This window comes from Vigna umbellata, chromosome 1, assembly GCF_029865625.1.
Source record: "Vigna umbellata cultivar VRB3 chromosome 1, Vumbellata_1.0, whole genome shotgun sequence".
Lineage (NCBI taxonomy): Eukaryota > Viridiplantae > Streptophyta > Magnoliopsida > Fabales > Fabaceae > Vigna > Vigna umbellata.
Window position 1 is genome coordinate 24,970,249 of NC_142165.1, and position 25,162 is coordinate 24,995,410.

Genomic DNA, 25,162 nt, shown 5'->3' on the forward strand with positions numbered 1-25,162 from the left:
ATTTGAGTTCAATTAATAAGTCTAATATAAAACCAAATGAATTGATTACGAAAGAAACCATATTAATATAAAATCCACATGATGATAGTTTTAATAGAGAAAATATAATAGTTTTAGTATAAAAATGATTATGTGGACCAATTTGGTTAAACAATAGATTTTTAGTATTAGGAAGAATAGAATTCATAATCTATTTCATCATCTCTTTCCGTTTTAACAAGGCTAATATAGTATTTTCATTGTTTGCAATGCATGATTTATTATTTATATTTATGGAGTTGATTAAAATGATTTTTGAAAATTAGTTTTAAAAAAATTAATCTCTTCCTCTTATGAATAAAATAATAAAAGATACATAGATACAATAATTCGTTGCTGTGTTAATACTAACCAAAGGTTAAAATTTAAAGTAATTAGTGATTAGATTTTTTTAAAAGGGATATATTCGAAACATCTCTTCATATATTTTAAGCATTTGTAATTATTATCATTGCATGTGTGAGCTTATAATAGTAATTTGGCTTTGCTACTAAAAAAAAATGTAAAAAATACTGTAACAAATATGCACAAGGTTTAAGAATATTTATGTAAAAAATAGTTCAAGAATATGAAAACAAAGACGGATAAAGTTATATTCCAATAAAATAGAAGAAATATTTATTTTTAAATCAGCTGTAGATATTTGACATGATAAAAAGTATTAGGCAAGATGGTAATATTGATTTTCTTTAAGTCATTTTTTTCATGATTTTAGTTCTCAAATTTAAATTTAAAAATACTTTTGATCTAATTTTTAATCTACATATATTTATTTGGTTTATTTGAATAAAACTGAAACTTAAGTTCAACGTCTCTCTGAGTACGTCTATTTAAATTTTGGAGTTAAATAGGTTTTTAGTTCTAAACTATTGGCCGTTTTTTATTTTCGTCTCTCTTTCAAAATAAGGTACAATTTGATCCTCATTCTTTTCAAAATTTTGGTTTTAGTCCTCGAAAACTAACACCGTTAGAAATGTGGTAGTTTTCGAAGTTAGTTTTCGAGGACTAAAACCGAAGTTTTGAGGACTAAAACTAAAGTTTCGAAAAGAATGAGGACCAAAAGATGGACGAAAACCAGAAACGACCAATAGTTTAGGGACTAAAAACATATTTAACCCTAAATTTTGTTATTATATTATAATATTGTTTCTTTTAGAAAAACACATAATTTTTAATTACCTTTGAATATATAAAATGATTTAATATTGTACTAAATAATAAATCTTATTTATTTATTAAAGGATAAAATTATTTAAATTGAAAACAGTAGCACAAGTAGTTAAAATATCTTTTATGTAATGTATAAATACTGAGATGTTTAAATTGAGTAAAACTAAAAATAAAACTAATATTTATAACGTTTTACATTACAAATATTCTTTTGACATCTAAACACTATTTGCCCCAATAAAAAAAAAGAAGAAGGAGAACATATTCAACAACTTTAATAAATTTCTATTAATTTTCTCAACAAACCTTGATTTCAGTGTAAATGTTTTGGAATTTGAGTTGGAGTATTCCATCACCTGAAAACCAGATGAATTGATTATGAGGCATATTAATTCAAATTGACCTAGCCACTTATAATTAAGAGGGATGACTTGACCAATTTGGTTGTTTAAAAAAATATTACTTATTATTTATAGATTCTTAATGTTGTGAACTTTAATAGTTTACTTGATATTTTAAATATTAGAAATTGTATAGTACAAGTTAAATGTTTATAATTTTATTCGTTACTTGAAACATAAATTAATTTATAATAATAATAACATAATTTAATTTTAAAGTATGAAAATAAATTAAAATATGTTATATGATTTTTAGATATTCTTTTAATACATACCATATTAACTTATTTAAGTTAAGATTCATCAATTTGATTACCCTCATTAATTCAATGATTTGATGGATAATTTAAAACTATTTACCACATTTTTTGTTAGACTTTTAGATTTATTCTTCTCTTATATTTTCAAAATGTACTAATTTTAATATATTAAAAAGTTGTTTTTAGTATATTATTTTTGAATGCACATAAAAGAAACGGCATCAAAATTCAGAAAAAAAAAATCAAATTCATTCACCACCTAATATGTTCTTGACTCTCTTTAATCAATTCTTTTTTTAAGAAAACCCAATTATTCTCAATCATTCAAATCTTTCTATAAAATTAATTGATATCATTATGAATGTGAGCTTATAATAGTACTGTCGAATTGCTACAGGAGACTAAAAACAAGTATAAAATCACCATAAGAAAATATACATAGGGTTCAAAGAATATGAAAAACAAAGATGAATAAAATTTAATTTTAATAAAATAAAAGAACTATTTATTTTTAAATCAGCTGTAGATATTTGAGAAGATAAACAAAATATTATCCAAAATTGTAATATTTTTTTTCTTTAGGTACCTTCCTTTAGTAAGTTTAGTTCTCAAATTTTGAAAAGTGTATACTTCTGATCTATTTTTTTCCATATATTTATTTAGTTTATTTGAATAAAATTTAATCTTCATTTCAATGTATCGATTTAAAATAACTATGAACATGTGCATTTGCTTTTCTTTGATTATATTAAAATAATATTTTCTTTGGAAAAAGTATATAATTTTTAATTAACTTTGAATATATAAGTTACATATTTTATTAAATAAAAAATTTATTTTGTTTTATAAAAGGATAAAAAAGTTTAAATTAAATGCAATACAAAAAGTAGTAAAAATATCTTTCAATATAATGTATAAATATTAAAATGATTATTTTTTTTAAAAAGCTAACTTATGTAGTTCTTTTTATCAGAAAGAAACTGTATAAAATTAAGAATTAAAACCAAATTCTTCATTTTTTTAAATAACGATATTAAAATTCATGGATCAGAAATTAAAAATTAAAATTTTAAATTGATAAAAGGAATTATTCATTTTTGTTTTATCTTATAAGAAAGTCATTAAACCTGCCTTGAAACAAGAATAAAGAAGACTAATATTATATCACAAATAATGATAAAATAAATATGTCTCAGTAAAATATTATATTATATGTGATAATACACATTTTTTAAATGGTATTATATCAAATCAAATATCTAATCTATTTTATTATATCTAATGAAAAACGCATGTATAACAGTGTATGTGTGTATATTTTCATTTCATGATAATAAAAAGTAAAAATAATTTTTTATTATTAAATTTATAAACAGGTATAAAAGTAAAAAATAAATATAAAATGAATAATTTTTATAATTTTACTAAAAGCAGATAATTTTTTAAATAATTAGTAAAATTTAACATAGTTCTAAAATCAAAATAATAAAATTATTTATATAAACAAAAATTAACAGAAAAATATATACACAAACAGTTATAAATATACACAGTTATAAAAACTTTTATCTTTATAATAAAAATAACTACAACTATTAATCATAAAAACTACATTTAATAAAAATATATTAGTGTAATTCTCAGGTCTGAGTAAATTTTATTCCAAGTTTGGAAACATAACCCCGGGAAAGAGAAAGAGAGTTATCAGTGTGTGGGAACTTGTATGTTACGGTACCTCACTCTCACTTCCCTTAAGGTTTTCTTCTACGTCTTTTTGTCTTTCTATTTCACCATCGATTTTCCGTTCACATTTATTTTTTTCACACTCTTCTAATATACCTTTGAATGTATCTTTAGGGATGTGGGTATTTTTTTTTCTTTTTTTTTTTAAAGAAAGTGTGACTTTATTTTGAAGGATTTGGTGACCGTCTTCATCTTAATATTTTTTATGCCTTAATTTGTTTTTGTAATGCATATGCGTTCTTTGTTCTTTGTGTAGTGTTTGTTAATTTTGTTTTGTAATATCTATTTTTTATATTTTTGTTGTTTATTTTTGTAAAAGATAGGGTTCTGAGGAAACCCCATGAATGTGACAGTGAAGGATTGCATGCAGTGGACCTGTTTATAGATGAAACTATAGGTATAGGAACCAAACCATTGTTTTGAACGATGAGAAAGAAATGAGTTTACTTAGGGTAGTGAATCGTTTATTTGGACTATAAGTAATTGGTGTAAGAATGACCCCGATTGGTTTTTGGGAATATAGTTTTCTATTCGGGAAAGAAATTGAACTTTCCATTGAAAGTTTGTAACTTGTCTTGTAAATGAAAAATATTGTTCATCTGGGTATTCATTATTCAATTAATATCAAATCAGTTCTTTGGAAGCTTTTACTATTATGCCATCATTTGGTTGTTGGTGTTGCTATGTTGTAAAATCTTGAGTTGGTTTTGTGTTGATTGACTCGTTTGAATTGGTCACTGATAAAATAACCTTTTGCCATTTATTGTAAAATCTTCTTCTTTATGTTGAAGATAACACGAGCAAAATTGGTATGAATGTTATTGTTTCTTTTTTATGTTTAGCTTTGAAGCTTTGGAATGTCATTAGATAACTACTTGATCTTAGTATGGTTTTGATTTAAGAAACTCTCTTGCCTCTTCCCAAAATAGAATAGTGAAAGATATATTTGCCATTTGTTATTATTACATTCAATTCAGCTTAAATGTCTATTGGTAGATTTGGTTAAGCTTCTATTACTGTGTAGTGTGTATTATGATCAGTATTGTTATTTGTATCTGTACCAAAGAAATAGATTGCTATCTATTGATTTAATGAGTTACTGTATCTGTTGTTTGGGTGCATTTTTGTTTCCTATAAGCATTGTTAAACATGTTCTCCATTAGAAAATTATGTACTTTTATGTAAGTATTTCACCGTAATCTTTTCCTCAAGGTAGCTAATTCCACCATAACTAATGAACTGTTTTCTTTTTTATGTTTTCAGTAAGTATTTCAGTCTCAAAGGAGGACACTGTTCTTGTTAAATGAAAATGAAGCCGGCTAAGGTCACGATTGATCTGGATGATTATGAGAGTAGTGATAATCAGATAGTTCCTGATTCTGGAGATTTTAGGTTAGAAAGACGATGGAAGAGATGGGAACTTTCAAATACACGTGAAAAGCACAATCACCATGATGGTAGTACAAGATCAACCATAAATAATTGTGGAAATGTGTCGATTTTGTCACTACAAGAGGGTCATATGTCAGAGGATGAAGTGGATGGAGATTACAAATTGTTTTTGCTTAGATATAATTATGAAGATATTGATGTTGTCAGTGACGATAACGCTGATGATTCTGAAAATGACATTAATATTGGCTACAACAGCGTCCATTATGATAGTCAGTGTATGATGTTTCTGGAGGAAGAAAGGTTTCATAACCATCCCAAGTTAAACACTGGGATGAGGAAGGGTTCAAAACAAAGGTATGAAACAAGAAAAAATGGAAATAAAGGAAATAATTCAGTGAGAAAACAGTTAAGTGACCCAATAAAATCTCAGCTGAATTTGGAGGCTAAAAGAAGACTGAGTAAGAAAAGGCTACGTGAAGATGTTTCTGTTGTGACTGGGAACCATTGCTACACTGAGATGAAGGATTCAAAACAAAGCTATGAGACTGGAAATCCAGCATATAAAGGGAGTGATTCAGTGCAAAAACAAACAAGTCGCTCATTGAAATCTTGTCAGAATTTGGAGGCTAAAAGAGGACATAGCAAGAAACGACCACATGAAGATGTTTGCGGTGTGCACCAAAACGGTTGTCACAGTGAGATGATGAAGGGTCGGAAACAAAGTTGTGAGTCTGGAAATAAAGGGAGTGATTCAGTGAGAAAACAGACAAGGGTCACAAGGAAATCACAGCAGAATTTGGAGGCTAGAAGAGGACTTAGTAAGAAAAGGCCATATGAAGATGTTTCAGTCGTGCCCGAGAACAATTGTTACAGTAATACGGAACTAGATGTTGTGGATGAAGATTACCAGACATTCCTGAATTCTCGTATTCATAACTATGTACCTAGTGAATTATTAAGAAAGAGTTCAAGTGTCAAGGGAAATTCACAAGTTTCTGATCATGTGCTGAGTGAAGCCGATGAAGATTACCTACAATATCTGAATTTTCTAAGTATTGATGATGAGGTGGAGTGTATGCCTGAAAGGAATACCTCAAAGACAGACATGCCTGAGAGCAAATCCACAAAGACAGACATGCCTGAGAAGAACACCTCAATGACAGACATGCCTAAGAGGAATACCACAAAGACAGACATGCCTAAGAGGAATACCACAAAGACAGACATGCCTGAGAAGAACATCTTAAAGACAGACATGTCTCAGAGGAATACCACAAAGACAGACATGCCTAAGAGGAATACCACAAAGACAGACATGCCTCGAAAGAACACCTTAAAGACAGACATGCGTCAGAGGAATACCTTAGAGACAGACATGCCTAAGTGGAATACCACAGAGACCTCAGAGACAGACATGCCTAAGAGGAATACCCCAAAGACAGTCATGCCTAAGAGGAATACCACAAAGATAGACATGGCTAAGAGGAATACCTTAGAGACAGACATGCCTAAGTGGAATACCACAGAGACCTCAGAGACAGACATGCCTAAGAGGAATACCACAAAGACAGACATGCCTAAGAGGAATACCCCAGAGGCAGGCATGCCTAAGTGGAATACCACAAAGATAGACATGCATCTAAGGAAAACCTTAAAGTCGGGCATGCTGGACAGGAATACCTTCAAAACAGACATGCCTGAGAGAAATGCCTTACATACACACATGCCTAAGAGGAATATCTCAAATACAGTTAATGTGCACGGTAACAGCAATTCCTCTGAACCTGATGTTATCCTTCTAGAACCTGATCAAATTCAGGAGAACACTCCATTTGTTTCTTCGAAAACATATGATTCGTCTGTGAGTGTCTTTAACTTTGCAAAATTTTACTGTATATTTCATAATCATGGTTCACAAACTTGCATATTAAAGTAAATAAATATCTTTTAACTTTGAAATGTCTGTGTGTGCAGTGGTTTGGAACTGAAGTGAACCTCAAACACATGCCTGGGAGGAATATCTCAAATACAGTTAATGTGGATGGTGGCAGCAATTCCTCTGAACCTGATGTTATCCCTCTAGAACCTGATCAAATTCAGGAGAACATTCCCTTTGTTTCTTCGAAAACATATGATTCGTCTGTGAGTGTCTTTAACTTTGCAAAATTTTACTGTATATTTCATAATCATGGTTCACAAACTTGCATATTAAAGTAAATAAATATCTTTTAACTTTGAAATGTCTGTGTGTGCAGTGGTTTGGAACTGAAGTGAACCTCAAACACATATCTGAGAGGAATATCTCAAATACAGTTAATGTGGATGGTGACAGCAATTCCTCTGAACCTGATGTTATCCTTCTAGAACCTGATCAAATTCAAGAGAACACTCCATTTGTTTCTTCGAAAACATATGATTCGTCTGTGAGTGTCTTTAACTTTGCAAAATTTTACTGTATATTTCATAATCATGGTTCACAAACTTGCATATTAAAGTACATAAATATTTTTTAACTTTGAAATGTCTGTGTGTGCAGTGGTTTGGAACTGGAGTTAACCTGAAAGACAAGTGGCAATTATCTGCTTACCATCGTTCTCAGTTTAGGAAAAGACTTATGAATGACCTTCAAAGGCCTTATGACAAAGAAGAATATAATAGACTTCTGCTTGAAGTACATCAGAAGAGGAAAACAGAGCGTCATATAGAAACACGTCAAGGGGTGGTCAAATCTTATTGCACTCAGGGTGTCAACAAATCGTATCTTGAGTTGTATCCTGGTAGGTCCAGTATTTTCTCAACTTGTTTAACATTTTGGAAGATCCTTTTTAACTTATAAATCGACAATGTGAAGTTTAATCCTAACTGAACCATCAAGAGTCAGGTTCAGTGGTTTCTATTTGTTCTTATCTTCCAACATTAAGCATCTCTTGTTACATGGTTGGATTATTTGAATGAGGTCACAAAGAACACCTACAAATAAGCACCATTTTGTTCATTTTTGACATACTGAGATGGTCGTTTGCATCTGCTTAAAATGTATACCTACAACTGAGATGGTTGTTTGCATCTGCTTAAAATTGTAAACCGGGGTGTCTATGTAAAACCAAAAATCTAATAAAGGTGTTGGTGTGCTTGGATTTATAGGAGGCTCTTTAACTGCTTGCTCAAAATCTCTTTTCAAATGAAAACTTATTCTTAAGCTTACTGGAATATTGAGCTTATAAAAAGTTTTGCTCAAATTGAACGTATTCCAAAACAACATTAGTGATGAAAATAATATAAAACTACAGAAATTAATATAATGTTGTAATTTGCTCGAGCTGATTAACTAAATCTCAATATATAATGGTAGGGGAACCTTTGATTCACTCTACTGAGGGTAGACCAAGGTGCCATAATTCATTCGTGTGACCGATTATTTCTGTCTAATAATCTGAGGTTTTGGGTTAGATTATTCAATACTGGTCTGAATTTATGAAAATCCATCGTTTCTACTAGTTGTTAGGTCGCTTCTGCTTCTTTTGGACAGTCAGGTGCTTCTATTTTCATTTTACAACATTTTTTTTGCCTAATCTAATGCCATTCTGTGTCAAATATTTGTTTAATTATTGTGCAGATGTAGCTAAAGCAATGGATAAATTCAAAAAGCCAGAAACGGATTTATTTATCCTGCGCGGATTTATTTTCTGGTTGCAAGTAAGTTAATAGATTCACGTTTACACAATTTCCTGTTTAGGCGATTTTTAACTTGAGTTATTGAGATGAGAATGAAATGACCCTGTTCTTAACCGTGATTCAAATTGGTTTAATGTTTGATTACTAAAATATAGTTAAACCGTGGTTGAACTGGTACTAGTTACTAACAAGGTTTAGTAAGATATATAATAACATTATTATTATGAGACTAAAAGCTAGAAATAACCTATTTTAATAGATTTTTAACATTCAAAGTACACAAAAAATCAAAGAAAAAAGTGTCCTAATCCTTGGGTCTATGTTTCAAATATACACTATAATATTTATTAACGATGACAAGCTTAAATTTAGAATGAAAAAGATGACAAATACTGTAGATTGTTTTATTTGAAGGGGGAAAAAATAGAAATAACATTGTGTTAAACCATTTTCATTGAAATTGTTTTCTCAAAGAAAATTCATAGGATCATTTGGTTTATTATTTCTTAATTTCTTACATATTTTCTAACACATTGGTGTGCATATATCTTTTTCCAACTTGTGTGAATGTAATATAATTGTTATCTTGTCGTTCTTTGTTTATCATTTCTTTTGCAGAATTTGACCCACCAAGGAATATTTAAGCCCTGGGAGGACACTAAATGCTTGGAAATTTTAAGTAAAATGTGATAAGGGAGCTATATATGTTTTTTGTTAAATTTATCTTGGAACTTTCACTTACTTTTCAAAGAAAGATTGTTAAGTTGTGGTTCTCATTTGGTGTTCTATAAGGAAAACTGAACGTCTTAGAAGCTTTTGTATATTTTCTGTTATACCAAGGTGGTTCTCTTTATGTCTTTATTGTAATTGCACCATTGAGAAAATGTCCTTATTGTAATTGCACCATTGAGAAAATGATATTGTATACTTCCTAAGCTACTTCATGTTGAGCTCATATGCTAAGATATTATGTATGCCTCAGTGCTTCTGAAATATCTTTTGTCAACATGAAGTTAATGGAACCCCTTAGGATCAACCCTTGTAACCACAGGGAATGAAAATTCGGTCAGTTTCATATTTTTGAGTGTTGAGGAAATTATATTAATACCCTTTGAAGTTTTATCCAGTGACATACACAAACTTTCCTTTTGTTTACAGATATTAAACTGACATGTCTTTTTGTTGTTACCAATGCATTCAAGTTCTAAAATTATTCTATTTCAACTTATTGATGAGGGAGATTATTGTAATAGTAAAAGAAAGAAGTAGATGCAGGTATTTATTTTAGAAAATCTTAATGCAGTTATTGTAGTGTTTTATTAGCTTGCCACCATAGCAGATTGTGGCTCTCATTGTGAACAACTGGAGCCAAATGTTGACAAAGCTTTCACTCTATTCATTTTCTCTTTATTCTCTATAGGTATGGGATAAGTTTATAGAGTTGGAACATTTTGAATTGTAGAATCTAGAAATATATTAATATGAATTATATTTTTGGATTATACAGCTCAAAAAGTTGACTCGCTGCTAATTTAGATTTTCTAAATAAAAAATGATCTAAAATTATTATTTATATATTTGATAATGTGTGTTTAAAAGAATTGGACGAAATTTTGTTGGAGGAAATAAGTTTTTCTTACAATTTCTGGCATGGTGAATGGTGGCAGCGCATGGAGACTAGGGTTTCTAATTTGAGAAGAGGTTAAGGATGATGACGTGACAACACATCATTGGATAAAGTGGTATGCTGACGATTCGTATGCCTGACATCACTTGATTGGCCTGATTTGTTAGTGGTGGATTGTCACATGGCAACACAGGTCTTGATTTTATAAGTGGTGGGATGGCTGTGTGTATAGGGAAATTAGGAGGTGTAGAAATAAAATCTGGTTATTTGACCCATTTGCTAAAAAAGGAGTGTAGAAAATCAAGAATACTTTTAGCTCATTGTAATTTCCTTTCATGAATAAACTAATCACCTTATTTTACTTCATGAACAATTTAATTTTTTTTATTTAAATTAATCAATCTTTAACTTTATCAACAAATATTAAAATATTCAAAAATGATTTATATAATTAAAAATCATTTTTTAAATCTTTTTATTTTCAAAATTATTATCGTCACAATTTTTATTCAAACCAATTATTTAAATACTATAGAATTCCATAAAAAATTGAATTAAACCTAAAATATGAACATAAATATTTGAATTTATTAATAGTCATTAATTGATACAAATTAGAATTTAAAATTGATTGGTCAAAACTATTAATTATTCAGAAACTATTATTACTTATTTAGAAAGTAGGTTTTGAGTTATGCTTTGTATAACTGCATAATTGCACATCATTATCACTTGTTAATTGTCATATGTAATGTTGAGATGAAATTCGTTGGTAAACAGGTGTTTGCATTTTTGTTATTTTCTCCCTTTGTTGATGTCTACACTTTGAAGCGGCATCTTAGACAGAAAATAACCCAAACACCACCCCAATAAAAAAAAAGAAAAGTCGATTTCATTATATTACATATTCCTATATGATAAGCCTCCATGATTATGACATAATCAAGTCAAACGCCACTTCAAGTTAATTGTTAATGTCAATTGGCAGTAGTCCTGAGGAGGTGGGAGAAGAAAATTTGTATCTATATTACTCCAGATGTTATTGTACAATGGTAAATCCGCAAAAAGAAACTAAGGGGAGGGGGGTAATGATTTTTTTTTAGTTACATTTAAGCTATGCATTCAATACAAAAGGGAAAAAAAATTAAGGGGAAAAGGGGGAGCTGTATACTACCTAAATTACCTCATTAACAAACGACCGAAGTCTCCGCCAGTTGCGTGGAGGATATGTGAGTTAGGTGATTGTGATGTGAACTTTGTTTTCAGTAGAAGAACTGGTTTAATGAGTTCATCAAGATCATCCAAGGAATCATTATCACAGAACACTGCTGGATCAAATGATAGATCATCCGTGTCTGCGACTTCTTCACTGACAACATCAAGGCTGATGTAGTCAGACAGTTCCTCTTCAATTTCACTACTTTGTTTATGTCGGTTTGGAGCAACCATCATCCCAGATTCAGAAACATCAGCAGGAATAAAACCAAAATAGCGTCCTCTGGTGTGTTTCTGATCTCCAGATCTCTTCCTTTTCTTTCCCTTGCTTTGTTTTTTGGGGTGATGGAGTTTGCATTTGGATCCTTCGGTACAGGTTCCTGTTGCTTCAAAAGTAGGACAGACATAGCTGTGCTTCTTCCGACACTGAAACAACATAATTTGGCAAGTATTGTGTTAGATCACAAGGTGATATGAAGTGGAAGCAAGTAGAAAAGGAGTAACTAAACAAAGTAAAACTTCACCAGAGAGGAAAGAATATTTAGCTGAAAGATCATAAGAATTAGCAACCAAAAACCAGGAAAAAAGGATACGGGATGAAACTAATAACCACAAGTACAATGAAAATTGCAATGCTATATGTTTTTCTCGAAATAAATAAATACGGGATGAAACTAATAACCACAAGCACAAAAAATGATTTAATAGTGGTAAAACATCAGGAAAATGTTAGACCTTCAAATTATGCAGTAGCCCAATAGAAAATTTATCTTGATTGGTTAATACCTCATTCCCATCAGCACAATATCCCCTGAGAAATCCTTCACAAATCGATGCATTGGGGTTCACATTGACATGTCTATATGGACAATTACTGTTTGAGCATAAGCCTGGCACGAGACATGTTAGAATCACATTGTCAAATTATTCACTAGATGAAAGACAACAGCCTCTGTAACAAACCTTGCAAAAAATAAGAACAATCTGGCATTCTCTCCGGAATAACCTGCATAACAAATCAGATAAACTCAGACTTTAGACAGATCAGTAGATACCATATTCAACTTGTTGGACCCCAAATGTTTAAAAACCTGGTGCGTTAATTTGCAGTTGGGAGTAGAACATAAACCATTCAGGAACTTAGTACAGACAGCAATTTTTGAAGGATCATGAATATAAGGACACTTCCCTCCATCCTTTTTACATTTCCCAAATCTGGTAAAAAACTGACAATACTTCTGCTTTCGAGCCAACCGCTGTCTGGCAGTGTGCAAGCTCCATCTAACTTTTTCATTTGCCAATTTTCGAGTTCGTTTCTTTGGGTCTCTGATAAGCTGGTTACCATTTCCAATTCGTACATATCTGCAAATACTCACAGCAGTTATTTGAATAAAACAGAAAGACTTGAAATTATACAAACTTTTCCTTCTTGGAAACCTAGTTTCATCTAAACGGCTTGCTAAACAAGACAACAATGATGAAAAATAAGAATGTGCATACTCATCGTTTCCAATCACTAATCTCCTTGGAATGTAAGCACTTTTGGAGGCCAAACCTGAACTGGTAGATGCCGAGGACTGGGATTCATCAACTACAAAGATAAGTAAGAGAAACTTTGTAAGACGAACAAAGGCAAAAGAAACTTTTAACTTGCAGCAAGAAAGACAGCAAAATATGCCAAAATATATTTGAAAGAAGAAGAATAAGCAAATGAAAAGGGCAAGAAGACCACAATTCTGGATGCATTTCCAACATGGCAGGCAACAAAAGATTTCAGAATCTGATGCCCCACCTCCTCCTTGTCCAAACAGATAATCTACACTGTAAAGCAGCCTAACTACTGTGGAGTATCAGACAAAAAATCATCTATAAGAAGCAATTGTGAAGGATCCAAGAATCATATTAATCACTTCCTTCCTGCATCTTAACCATCAGAATTCATACACATAGTTTACACATACAAAAATTATATTTGGTCGTCCTTTACATAATCTGTGGAAGCATATCTTTACCAAAAGCTCAATTTCTGAGGAGTAAACTGCCGTAATATTTTCAGAGCTGAACCAGCAAATGAATCACTAAAACAAGTTGTTTAACTTTACACAGACATAAAGAAAATAATTTAGACGTGACAAATAGATAAAACCAAGGAATATAAAAAATATATTTCTACTCTCATTCAATGGATTTATCACAAGTACCACTAAAAGCATTATACTGATAAATACTAGCATGATTTCTAACATTTATTAGCCCTCCATTGCATAGGTGAAAAGGGAACAGGTAACCTTAAATAGCCAAAGTCTTGCGGCATTGAAAATTCCTAATTGTCACAGATTGGAGAAAGGGGGCAAATTCTGTCTTTTGGTAAAAAATGGGTATCAAATAATCTTTACCAAAACAGTGGACAAATTGAGCAGTCTAAACTGTCACAAGTTCACAAAGCATAACAGGTTGAAGATCTGTTTTCACCAGGGTTTTAGGGTCAAATGAACTAGTTACAGCACCAGTTCCTAATTTCCTGGTCCAGCTTCTCAGTTGGGATTGGCACCAACAAATACTGTAAACAGCAAAAAGACTTTTGGAGGTATGTAATGCTTAAGAATAAGATCAGAGTGAAAGGTATTGTTGCCACCTTCCTTGTTGGACATACAGGACTGACAAGCATTAATTAGCTGACATGTCTTTTGGGATGTAGTAAAGAGGATTTATAAAAGTTTAGAAACCATAATTCATTATGCCCTTCGAAATTGCAACCACTAGTCAATTATAGAATCAGGGATTGAAAACCAGTAACCAAAATTGCAGAAAATGTGTTCAATATTCGAAATTCCCTCCAAACCACAAAGTTGTCCTTCAATGATTGGAATCCGATTCCAAAAGACAACGTTAATCATTTGAAGCCTTAACAATCATAAAGTTGATAGATGTTATCGATACATATAAAATACAAATTTGTTATCTAATCTGAATAATGCTCTAATGTCTTAAGTCAGAAGTACAATGTCCCAAAAGCGTGTATTCATTTAAATATTGCAACATGCTAAAAAAATGTAGAAAAAGTGTAAGGTAATGAAAAATCCAAGTAAAATGATTGATATAAAATTGTTACCCACCTGAAATCCTCTGGAGTGTCCTCCTGGTGGGATCCATTCTGTAACGAACTGAACCAATACGAAATATTCGCTCTCCTGCAAATTCAACCACTACTTTCAAAGTCAGAGTAACTGACAAAGATAATTAACACATGAAGAATAGATTTTAAGAGCACAAAAACAGAGTTGTCGGCACTATGATATGACGAACACTCTTGGAAAGAATGCTTCCTACTCTTTGACTGAGAACTGATGCAAACCACATTTTTCTGCTCTCTCTTCTTCCTCTCTACAGCAGCAACAGCAAGTGTAGCTTCCTATAATAATCATGAGAAATTGTATGAATCATAGCTTAGATCTATTTTGTAATTTAATACAAATTATGCTTAAATTGAAAGGAAACTTTATTAAAAAACACTAGTATAAAACAACAATCTAACCTCATTAGCTTGCTTTGAGTTCTTCTCAATGGATTTGGACCATTTCAAACTACAACCACCAACACCTAAAACTCTGGATTTCCAAAGTGAAAACCCGTGTTTTGACCTAGTGTAAACAGTATCCCTCTTTCTCAATTGAAGCAATTTTTTGCTGAAAGACAAACATTAATTGACAACTGCAATGGAATACTGTTGATGCAAATGACCAAAACAAGGCAAAAAGATAAACATTCATAGGGGAAGCAATGCAAATACTCAAGTACCTGATTGCAGATACGGAACTACTATTGAAACTTGAAGCAAATGTTGCTCTTTTCCATCGAAACAATTGAGGCAAAACCTTTTGATTATGACGTGAATTCTTGTCATTTTCAGAAGAATTTTTGCTACAGAGTGTCCACACTAGTGAGGCTCTTGAACGTTTGCATGAACTCCTGACAGCTGCAAATGAAATCACTAATTCAATGAAAAATAGCATAAAATTGGAACAGCGCTGGTGGTTCTAGATTCATCTGCTTATGGTGAATTAAAAAAAGAGAAGCCGTATAAGAAAAGCTCAAGTCATATAGACTAACATACACCTATTCGAGAATGCTACTCACAGTGTAAAGGTATGAGGAAGGGTCAATGTAAGCAAACATAGCCTTGCATATGCAAAGAGGCTGTTTCCAAATTTAAACCCATGGCCAGCTGGTCACCAAAGCACAACTTTTTACCGTTGGGCCAAGACTCATGCTCAAGAAACAAGCATTTAATATTAAGAAGATATAACAACATAATATGCAGCAACTACAGGATAAGTATATCTAGCAAGTAGCAACTAATAAGCAATTCACTTTGATTCTTATTAGATACACTACAATATTGAACTGAAAAAACCAATTTGAATCTCAAACAAAAAGACCCTCACATCCTGTCTAAATCATAATTTAACTTAGCATTAGATCATAAGCACGGGTGACTTAGAAAGATAGATAAATTAAGCAACATAATAAGTAATTCATGCATACCCTTATGTAACCGCTTCTTACTAAACCTCGTATTGCAAAGAGCATTACTAGTTCCTTGTCCATCAGAATTTGCTGTGCCATTAGGCACTGCAGCAGTCTGGTTGGAATGGCTTTCAAATGTAGTCCTAACCAACTGATTTTTTCTTCTCTTGTAGTAGCCATCAGAGAAGGCAGTTTGGCCATTGTCATCAGTGGAGAGAGAAACATCACGCGAATTTGATGTTGCAACCAATTGATTTGTTTTGGGCTTTATATATACTATTCTCTTCATATTCAAAGAAAGGGGATTGCCTTCGTTTGCTTCAACTTGACTCTCCCCATTATCAGATGGAACATGTTGATTTTCTGGAATTTCACAATGCTTCAGTGCATCTTCAGAAGAGTTCTGTGCATTATTATTAATTTCTATAAATGTTTTAGGATCAGATACATTTTCACAGGAACCACCAGAATGAGGTTCTACCAATGAGGAAGATGTATTTTCCTCTGATTTGATGTCAATTGGTAGTGGAGGTGTTCTCTGTCTCTGCCTCTGCTGAGAAAATCTTGCTCCTGCTCTCAGGTACATTGGTTGATCTGTCACGTCAGCCCTGCTTTCAGATTTAGTGCTTTTTGATATTTCACCCAAGCCCGAAGATGACTTGTTTACAGAGGATATTTGAGGTAAAGCAGGAACTGGAGTAGGTTTCCTTACAAGACTGTTTCCATTACGAACATACGAGGTATTTTGAAAGTTCCCTTTCCTTTCTAGAATTGGCCTTTTGGGAGGAACTGCTCTTACTGAATTGATTCTAGGTAAAGAAATAGGGGGATTATTACCTGTCCGATGCCAAGTTCGAGGCTTTGACACATGAGTTGAAGAGGCAGATGTCTTTGTCTCCGACTTCAAAAAGGTAAAAGAATGACCTGGAAAAGTTTTGGGAATGACACTACCTGACTGATTTTTGGTCCCACTCGACCCAAAACGATATGAATTTAGAGCATGAGTTGTAACTTTGGAAGAAACTTGGGATGGTTCTGAAATTGTTTTCTTTGTTATCATATTACTGTGTCCAAATGCACTATCTGACCTACTATTATGTTTCGTCTGATGTACTGACGAAGTATTTTCTTCAACCCCGCAAATATTTTCATCATTGATAGCTGTCAATTCTAAAATCCTTTTATCTGGTACTTCAGATGCCATCCCTTGAGAAAATATATCTGATAATGCACCAGGTGCATCCACAGTGAATTCATCATTCGAATTACTTGTAGTGACTTCATCACCACTAGTTGGACAGGACATAAGGTTCTGCTGAGCAAGCAAATCATTCTTAACATTGAGATCATTAGGTTCCATGTCAGCTCTTGGTGACCTTTGCACAAATTCTCTATATTGATAATGTTCCTTAACGGCCTGTAGATCAGTCTTTTCTGCCATTGTATTTCCAACACCTAAAACATCAATTTGAGTATTACTCACAAGCACAACTGGAGTAATGTTTCCTATGAACTCACCTTCCAATGGTGAGAATTGATCGTTTTGAAATGCTAAGTCCTCACATGGTGAAAAAGAGACTATATCTGAGTGTTGTAATTCAGAATACTCGGAACTCATGGTTTCCCTATTTGCATCAGTAGAGTCAAAAGATCCTCCACTCAAAATATTGTCAGACATTTTAGTAATACTCTCTGAATAAGGCATTGACTGAACAGAAAGCATTGACTGAACAGAAGTCGGTACACACATACCCATGCTTGACAACGCAAATTCTTTCTGATGTTCTTGGTTATCATTGAGATTGACAGGAGCTTCAACATCAGATGTGGTGGTAACCACAATAACAGCACTGATTTGCGATTGACATTGAGTTAAATTTGGGTTAGCTGTAACTTTTTTCCTTTTAGAAGATGGTGAAACCTCATTTGCATCACCATTGTTGTTTTTTGCAGCATAAAACTGAGTCTCTAAAAACTCCCCTTCCTCATGTAAAGCAGTAACCCCATCCAAACCAGTTATTGACTCAACATCGTTTTGAACAGACTGATCTAAAACTTTAGAAGCAGATGGATCTTTCGACAATAGAACTGTACCTCCGTCCACATTATTTGCAAGGTTATCAGGATTCACATGATCTGGAGATAAGGATTCCATCTCTGAACTCAAAATATTAAATTGTGTTCTAGCTTTTCTCTTTTTTATCTTCTTTGTGTTCCCTTCACCAGATCCAGCTAAAATATTAGAATTTGGGAATGGTTTTTCTGTCTCACAATTCTCAGGGTGCATGGTGACATCACCATGGGCCAATTGGTTTCGAGCATCATTTATGATACCAGAGCCGTGAACAGTAATACAATCTTCTAAATTAGATGATCCATTATCAGAGCCTTGCTTCAGTGCACTGGCATGTTGTAGGCAATCTAGACCATCTTGAATCCCAATTTTTCTTGAACTTGAAAAAGTATCGCTGGTTTTTAATATCTCATCCCCTGCATCTACAAGATTGTTATTCAGTGGGGATTGTACATTTGAATAATTCCCAACCGATAGAGACCCTTCATTCTGACATAATTGCTTATTATCATAATCCATGTGATTGACTTCAGCAATAGTACCTGGAACAGAATTATTTGCAGCTAAACAATCGGAAGTATTTGCATTATCATGCATAAAAATAATATTTCCATTATCAAGGACATCATTATTAACATCTAAACAATCTGAATCACTCTTCTTATCTTCACTACTAGAAGCACGAGAAGAAAATTTTGGAATGTTTTCATCTCTTTCAATTTCAAACCTGGACAGTTCCCTATTATCAGAATCTTTGTCACACTCTTGCGATGTGTAATCTGGCCCCAAACTCAGCTGAAGTAAACCTCCCTCTTTATCTTCTTTCAATACACTACCTTCCTTTGGCAAAGAATGTAAACAGTCTGGCCCTTCATCATATATGTTGCTTTTGTCATCTGAATTAGCTTGAATTTTCTCAGGAATAGAGGCCGTTGACGAAATCAGTGCAGCACTCTCGACTTTCACAGTTCCAGGAAGCCTTTTTTGCAGTGAATTTGGCACAGATGTCCTAGAATTTGCACTAGCTTTCTTCACCAATCTCTTAACAATTTTCTTCTTCTTGACAACCGTTATGGTCGATTTACCAGAACAGACATTGCCAGCTTTAACTGAATTTGGCACCGCATTTTGCCCACGAGAATCATCAGCCTCCCTGGTACGAGACCGAGAAGAACTATCCTGAACACTCTTCCGCACATTCACCTCCTTCCCCAAACCAGACCTATCATTCCGTTTGCAAGGCGACCTATTTAAATCCACAACCACAACGGAAGACACTCTATACGGCTGATGCAAACCAGAATAATAGCCATCAGAGACCGAAACCCTTTTATTCTTCTCTCCAGAACCCAAATCCGAATCCATAACCGGCGTCACATTCAAATCAGGAACAGACACTGAACTCGAAGGCGGCGCAACAATAGCCTTGGCTACCAGAGAATTGGACTCAAAAGAGATATCAATCTCAACAGGGCTCCCTTCTCTCTCTTCCCCCTTCACCCCATGAGCCAAATATTGTTCCTTACCCCTGAAAAAGCCATTGCTACCTTCAGGTCCATAACTGGGGTACCGTAACTGCTCAACCTCACGGTTCCTATGATTAGGTTTAGCAGTCTGAATCCTAAGAAGCGCGCTTTTCTTCTGCATCTGTTTCTTAGGAGGAGTACGTGCGAATTCATGACTACGCTCTCTACTATTCCCTCTACTATACCTACCCACATTATCAGAACCATGATAATATTTGTCAGTGTTACTAACCTTGCTAACTAAATTAGAAGAAGACTCGTGCAACTCTCTTCCCCTCTCCCTCTCTCTATCACTCATCACCCACCTCTTGCTCTCCACCCGGGACCCTCTACCGGCCACGTCAGCGTCACATTCCACGCTGTACACGCGCACGTAGGGCGGGGGCTCTACGTCGCCCTGGCTAGGCGCGTGGTAGTCACCGCCGCCCCAAGAGAGTGCCTCCCTGGGGTTTTGCTCGTAGGCATCCACCACGAGGCGGTCACGACGCCCGGGGTCATAGCGGAGGGTTTCGATCGGGGGAGGCGGCGGCGGGGGAGGGCGGTGGTGGTGGTGGTGGAATTCGCGATCGAAATCGTCAGTTCTAGGGTTAGGGTTCCAGGAGATGGCGGTGGTCCGGCGAGGGAGGAGGTCGTAGGGGAGGGAACGTGAATCGTCTTCGAGGGTGCGGTGTGGGAGAGATGAGTGGTGATTGAAAGAGAATTGCTGCTGCTGCTGCTGTTGTTGTTGAGGAGTGGAAGGGGTGTAGGGTTGCGGCAGGGGAGCCGGGTGGAGGCTGCGGTGGTAGGAGAGAGGCGGTGGCGGCGCGGGCGGCGGCGGTGGGAGGTTGTTATGGTGGTGGTGGTTGTGATGCGATTGAGGGTTGAGGGAAGCGTAGCGGGTGGTGCGGTGGTCCTGAGGGTGGTGGTAGTGGTGGTGGAGGAAGTGGTGTTGATCCATTCGATCGGAACGTGGATTCGAATGAATCGGAGATTTGATTGATTGATTGAATGAATGGATGTGAATTCAGAATTTGAGATATGAGATGAAAGGTTGTGTGTGAAAGAAGACGTATTCAGAGTTTATGCGGTTTCTTTATTATTCAATTGGATTCAATTATTGGTTATGCCTCGTAGGACTGCGTTACGTAAAGCTTCTGTCTTTCTCTTTCGGATCATCGTTACCAGCTCTTGTTTTTCTTTTCTTTTTTATTTTTTCTTTTTAAATTTATCATTATTTTGATAGATTCCCCTTTGTGATTGTGTTTTTGGTGAAGATTTGGTTTTTAGGACTTAGTCTAGAAAAGATGTAAAGACTTTTCATTTAAGTGGAATAAAAGCGGCAAAAACCAGTAAATTTCAATGAAATAATGATATTCTAAGAAAAAAAATTTACGCTTATGTTTAAACTAGTTTGATTTTTTAATAAATATATACAAAATGTATAGATATTTTAGATTTTTTTCTTTGTACTATCTTTTAATATGTTAGAAAATATCTTGAATATATTCAAAGGTGATATCGATTATTTTTAAAAAGATTTCAATTAGTTTAACCAACTGAGTAAATTTCAATGAAAGAATGATATTATAAGAAAAAAAATATTTTGACGGATGTGTTTTAAACTAGTTTGATTTTTTAAAAATAAATATATAAAAAATGCATAATATCTTAGGATTTTTTTTTCCTTTCGTATCACCTTTCAATATATTTCAAAGAAATATTTTGAAAATATTTAAAAATGATATCTTAAAGCTATAATAATTTATTATTTTCAAAAAATTTCAATAGAATATAAAATATTTTAACATATTATCATGATCTCAATAATCTATATATATAACGTATTATACTAATTCAATTTTCATATTCACTTTTATACTTATATTTTATCATTTCTTAAAATTATCACTGCGCAGAGACTTTTAAAAATGGATTAGCAAATGTGTTAACTCTAATCTCACCGTGAACATCAATGTTAAGACAAAAATCATTTAAAAAAATAAGTTCATCTTACAACTTTTGTTTTGAAATTTAACATAACGTTTATAGCTTAAATTGTCTAAAGAATATGTTTGATAAAAACACTGTTAAAAATATAAGTATAGCGTCTATATTAAGCCTAAATAATATTTTATAAAACTCAAGACAATGTTTTATGGAAGTGTGTTTAATATTTCAAAATGTTTGAGACAAAGATTTATTAAACATTGTATCTTATAAACACTATGCTACTCAAAAGAAAAGACTAGTACGCTTTATATACTAAACATGCCTAAATGTTCTACAACATTTATAACATTAAATGCATGTATGATTTGTAGTTCTTGTCTTTGGTATTTTTCTTCTCTTTATATGTGCAGATCATGACAATACCAAGCTTTATTCAAAAGTCTGTACAAGATCAGAAGGATGTTAAGAGATAGGAAGACATTCTTAGAATGTTTCCTTAATGCTTTTTGCTATGAGGAATTCGTACACACCACCTCTATAAAAAAAAAACATTGTTGCTCTCGCGCTACCTAGCACTTGACTTCGTACCTATAGGCTATTTGTCTTCCTCAAAGTCAACTCTTTCTAAGTAACAAATCTTTATCGAAAAAGGCTATATAAAGATAACTGAATAAAGAGAAAAGAACAATAATTATCTTTGACTCTTACGCTGTTATTCTCTCTGAAATTGTCCAATGCTTTCTTTGTTTAAGAAAAAGTTTTAACAGGTCTTCAGATTTCATTGTATTAAAAACATAATATCCTTGAAAGCTTTGATCTATACTTGTGTTTCCAAAACACTTTCATTGTGTTTGTATATTATGAAGAGAATCAAAACACTTGTTTGTTTCGTTAAGTTGAGCTAAACGGTCTAATTAGGAAGATTGGATAGTTGTAAACCAAGAGTGGTGAAACTTATTACAATCTTTGAAAAGATTAGTAGAATCCCTTAAGAAATCTTAAGGGATAACTAGACATAGCTTAGGTTGAGTGAACCAACATAAAAATAAGTTTATTTTATTTTCTTTCCTTTATATATGTTTTCTTAGACATTTTTCAAAAACTTAAAGTATTTATTATATATTTGCGAAAAGTTTTTGAAAAACTATATTCAACCCCCTTCCCCCGTCCGCCCCCTTCTAGATTTTTTTCATGTGTTTCAATCAAATGTTCTTACTGAATTTGGACATAATGTTTCTAAGATGAAATGAGTGAGATTCTTAAAAGCTAAGTTAATAGGAACGATTGAGGAGGGATGGAATAATGTTACCAGGTTCCTTGGCCATTTTTGTTCAAAATGTATGAAATATCATGATGAGGAAATGTATACTTTTTTCCTTAGTTTGTACTATTTTCTAAGTGGGATTTTGTCGAACAAGTTCGATTTTCTATTAAGTTTGATTTCCCTCGGATAAGCTACCAACACAATTAAGCTTTGATGTCTATATTGTTAAAGCAGATGAGCCCCAATAATCAATAAGGTTTTAATAATGGTAACAAAATACTCTACTAGAAAAGTAAGTCTCTAGTTAAAAGTAAAGATGTGGTTAGTGTTAAAGATAAAATTGTATATACAAACAAACAATCTCATGTTTTAAAGTTTAATCAAATAACATTAAAACGGGTTAATAACCAGAAAAGAACCTAGATAAAAACACAAGACTTAGAGCCTAAACCCCAAACAGACAAAAACTAGAACTTGAACCTCAAACGTAGAAATCATAGGAAAACATTTAGGTTCTAGGAAATAAAGAAACACTTAGGCTAAAACATCCAGACGCATTACTAGACGATGTCTTGTATAAAAGTGTCCAAGAGAGAATTGAGTTGAATGCTCAATGCTTAAAACACCTAGATTAGGTATTTAGCTTCTCTCGAAAAAAAAAATAGCTCGTGACAATGTCTTCGACAAAAACATTAAAGACTTAATTATTAAAAGCACATAAGAAAGCATAAGCAAGTTAAATGTTATCGGTCTAAAAAGAGACAAAAACCAAAGAAGCGTTTACTTGATCAAACGATACCATGAGCTAAATAAAACACCTCATCTTATGATGAAGTATTTATATACGTTTGGTATCTCCAGATTAAAAAGCTTTATTGTAAAATGCTACTTAACGGTAGAAAATCAAAAAACACTTTGTTGCTATGAGCAAAGCATTAAATAACATTAATTGCTCAACATTCAAAAACAACAAAAGTGATAAGAAAAGTCATATCTGCTGAATGTGCAGTTTACTTTAATTTTGCAGATAAGTTATTCTACACGCATCCACAATGTTTTAGACCAAATATCAACATGTGGACGTTGGAGACAAAGAAGATACTCACATAATGTTCCTATCTTAAAGCAAAGACTAAAAAGATTGTACAACCTACTTAAAGCAAAGGACTAAAAACCCATGCCTGCTTTGACAAAGTTGACTTACACAACGACTGCTGTGAAAAGAAGAAAGAGAAAACACAAGTATCAAGGTTACAAACTACAAACTGAGTCTAACGGACAAATATTCATGAAGCCTATAAATAGAAGATCTCTCAAGAAGAAAATCAAGAAGATAGAATATAGGATAGCTCAAGAGCACAAGAAAAGCTTACAACGAGATATCCATCCTAAAGAGAAAAAGAGAGAAAGAGGTTAAAGAAAAGAATGCATCTGAGCTGAAGAAAAGAGAAGAGAAGAGAAAAAGAGAAAGAGATATTCTCAAGCTTAAGCGTCAAATTTCTTATTACTGTAAGAAAGAAGAAAGAAACACATGTGAGTGTTTAGACTGCATAATATTGTAATCAAATCCTCTCGTAGAGAGATTTAGTCTGAACTACTTGTAAGCAATCGTTGATTGCAATTTTAAAGAGAATTAAAATATTTGAAGATGAACTCTATTCGAGTTGAAGAATCTAGGCGTGGTAGTCTAGTACCAGGAGTGGTTTGAACACTCAAAGGAAATCTCGGCAGAATGCTGAGTACCAAAAATGGTGTGAATAGTCAAAGGAAATGTCAGTAGGGTGCTGAGTACCAAGAGTGGTGCTAATATTCAGAGGAAATCTCAGCGAGGTAGTTGAGTACAAGAGTGGTGTTAATACTTATTTGTAATCATGTGAAGATTATAGTAGAACCTTCTACGGAAAAGATTGGACGTAGCTCAGCTGGAGTGAACCAGTATAAAATCTCTTGTGTTATTTTCTCTTCTTTGAACTAAATGATCCTCTTGAAAAACCTGCAGTTGAGCTTTATATTTCAAAATACAAGAAACGATTATTTATTTTTAAGAAAGTTCTTCCAAAACACTATAGTAGAAATATTCTAAATAGCACAAAAATCTTATCAACACATATACATATATTTCAAGTCAAGCATCTAAGCTTTCAAAAAAATATTTCAAATGCTCGATAACGTGTTATATCAGAAGGGTTACGAAATTTTTTTTCCATAAACACTACTCAACCCCTCCTTTTTAGTGTTTTTCATGTACTTCACTTAGTGTCTAAAATGTACTTACGTTCACATAAAAGCATTAGGTTTGTTAATATTCTAAGAAAGG

The 25,162-nt window shown here is 33.1% G+C and overlaps 2 protein-coding genes across 7 annotated transcripts; one reads left to right on the plus strand and one right to left on the minus strand.

Moving 5' to 3' along the window:
- The first annotated feature begins 3,545 nt into the window (after positions 1 to 3,545).
- Positions 3,546 to 9,788, plus strand: LOC148204983 (uncharacterized). 2 transcript variants are annotated; one of them, XM_088101610.1, is made up of 7 exons: positions 3,546 to 3,626; positions 4,877 to 6,869; positions 6,983 to 7,150; positions 7,264 to 7,431; positions 7,545 to 7,785; positions 8,625 to 8,704; positions 9,302 to 9,788. In XM_088101610.1, the coding sequence occupies exons 2-7, from the start codon at positions 4,917 to 4,919 to the stop codon at positions 9,371 to 9,373; spliced, it is 2,682 nt and encodes an 893-aa protein (XP_087957736.1). In that variant the 5' UTR covers positions 3,546 to 3,626; positions 4,877 to 4,916; the 3' UTR covers positions 9,374 to 9,788. The 2 variants fall into 2 exon arrangements, with proteins under 2 accessions (XP_087957736.1, XP_087957741.1); XM_088101615.1 differs by lacking the exon at positions 3,546 to 3,626 and adding an exon at positions 3,693 to 4,010.
- Positions 9,789 to 11,312: 1,524 nt separating this feature from the next.
- LOC124848982 (Zinc finger C-x8-C-x5-C-x3-H type family protein) lies at positions 11,313 to 20,867 on the minus strand. 5 transcript variants are annotated; one of them, XM_088101598.1, is made up of 10 exons: positions 16,071 to 20,862; positions 15,324 to 15,501; positions 15,061 to 15,211; positions 14,856 to 14,937; positions 14,642 to 14,731; positions 13,026 to 13,116; positions 12,617 to 12,887; positions 12,489 to 12,531; positions 12,312 to 12,415; positions 11,313 to 11,951 (listed from the first exon to the last, which is right to left on the minus strand). In XM_088101598.1, the coding sequence occupies exons 1-10, from the start codon at positions 20,587 to 20,589 to the stop codon at positions 11,490 to 11,492; spliced, it is 5,991 nt and encodes a 1,996-aa protein (XP_087957724.1). In that variant the 5' UTR covers positions 20,590 to 20,862; the 3' UTR covers positions 11,313 to 11,489. The 5 variants fall into 5 exon arrangements, with proteins under 5 accessions (XP_087957724.1, XP_087957731.1, XP_087957720.1 ...); XM_088101605.1 differs by having other exon boundaries at positions 14,642 to 14,716; positions 16,071 to 20,861; XM_088101594.1 differs by having other exon boundaries at positions 12,617 to 13,116; positions 15,061 to 15,166; positions 16,071 to 20,867.
- Positions 20,868 to 25,162: the final 4,295 nt, after the last annotated feature.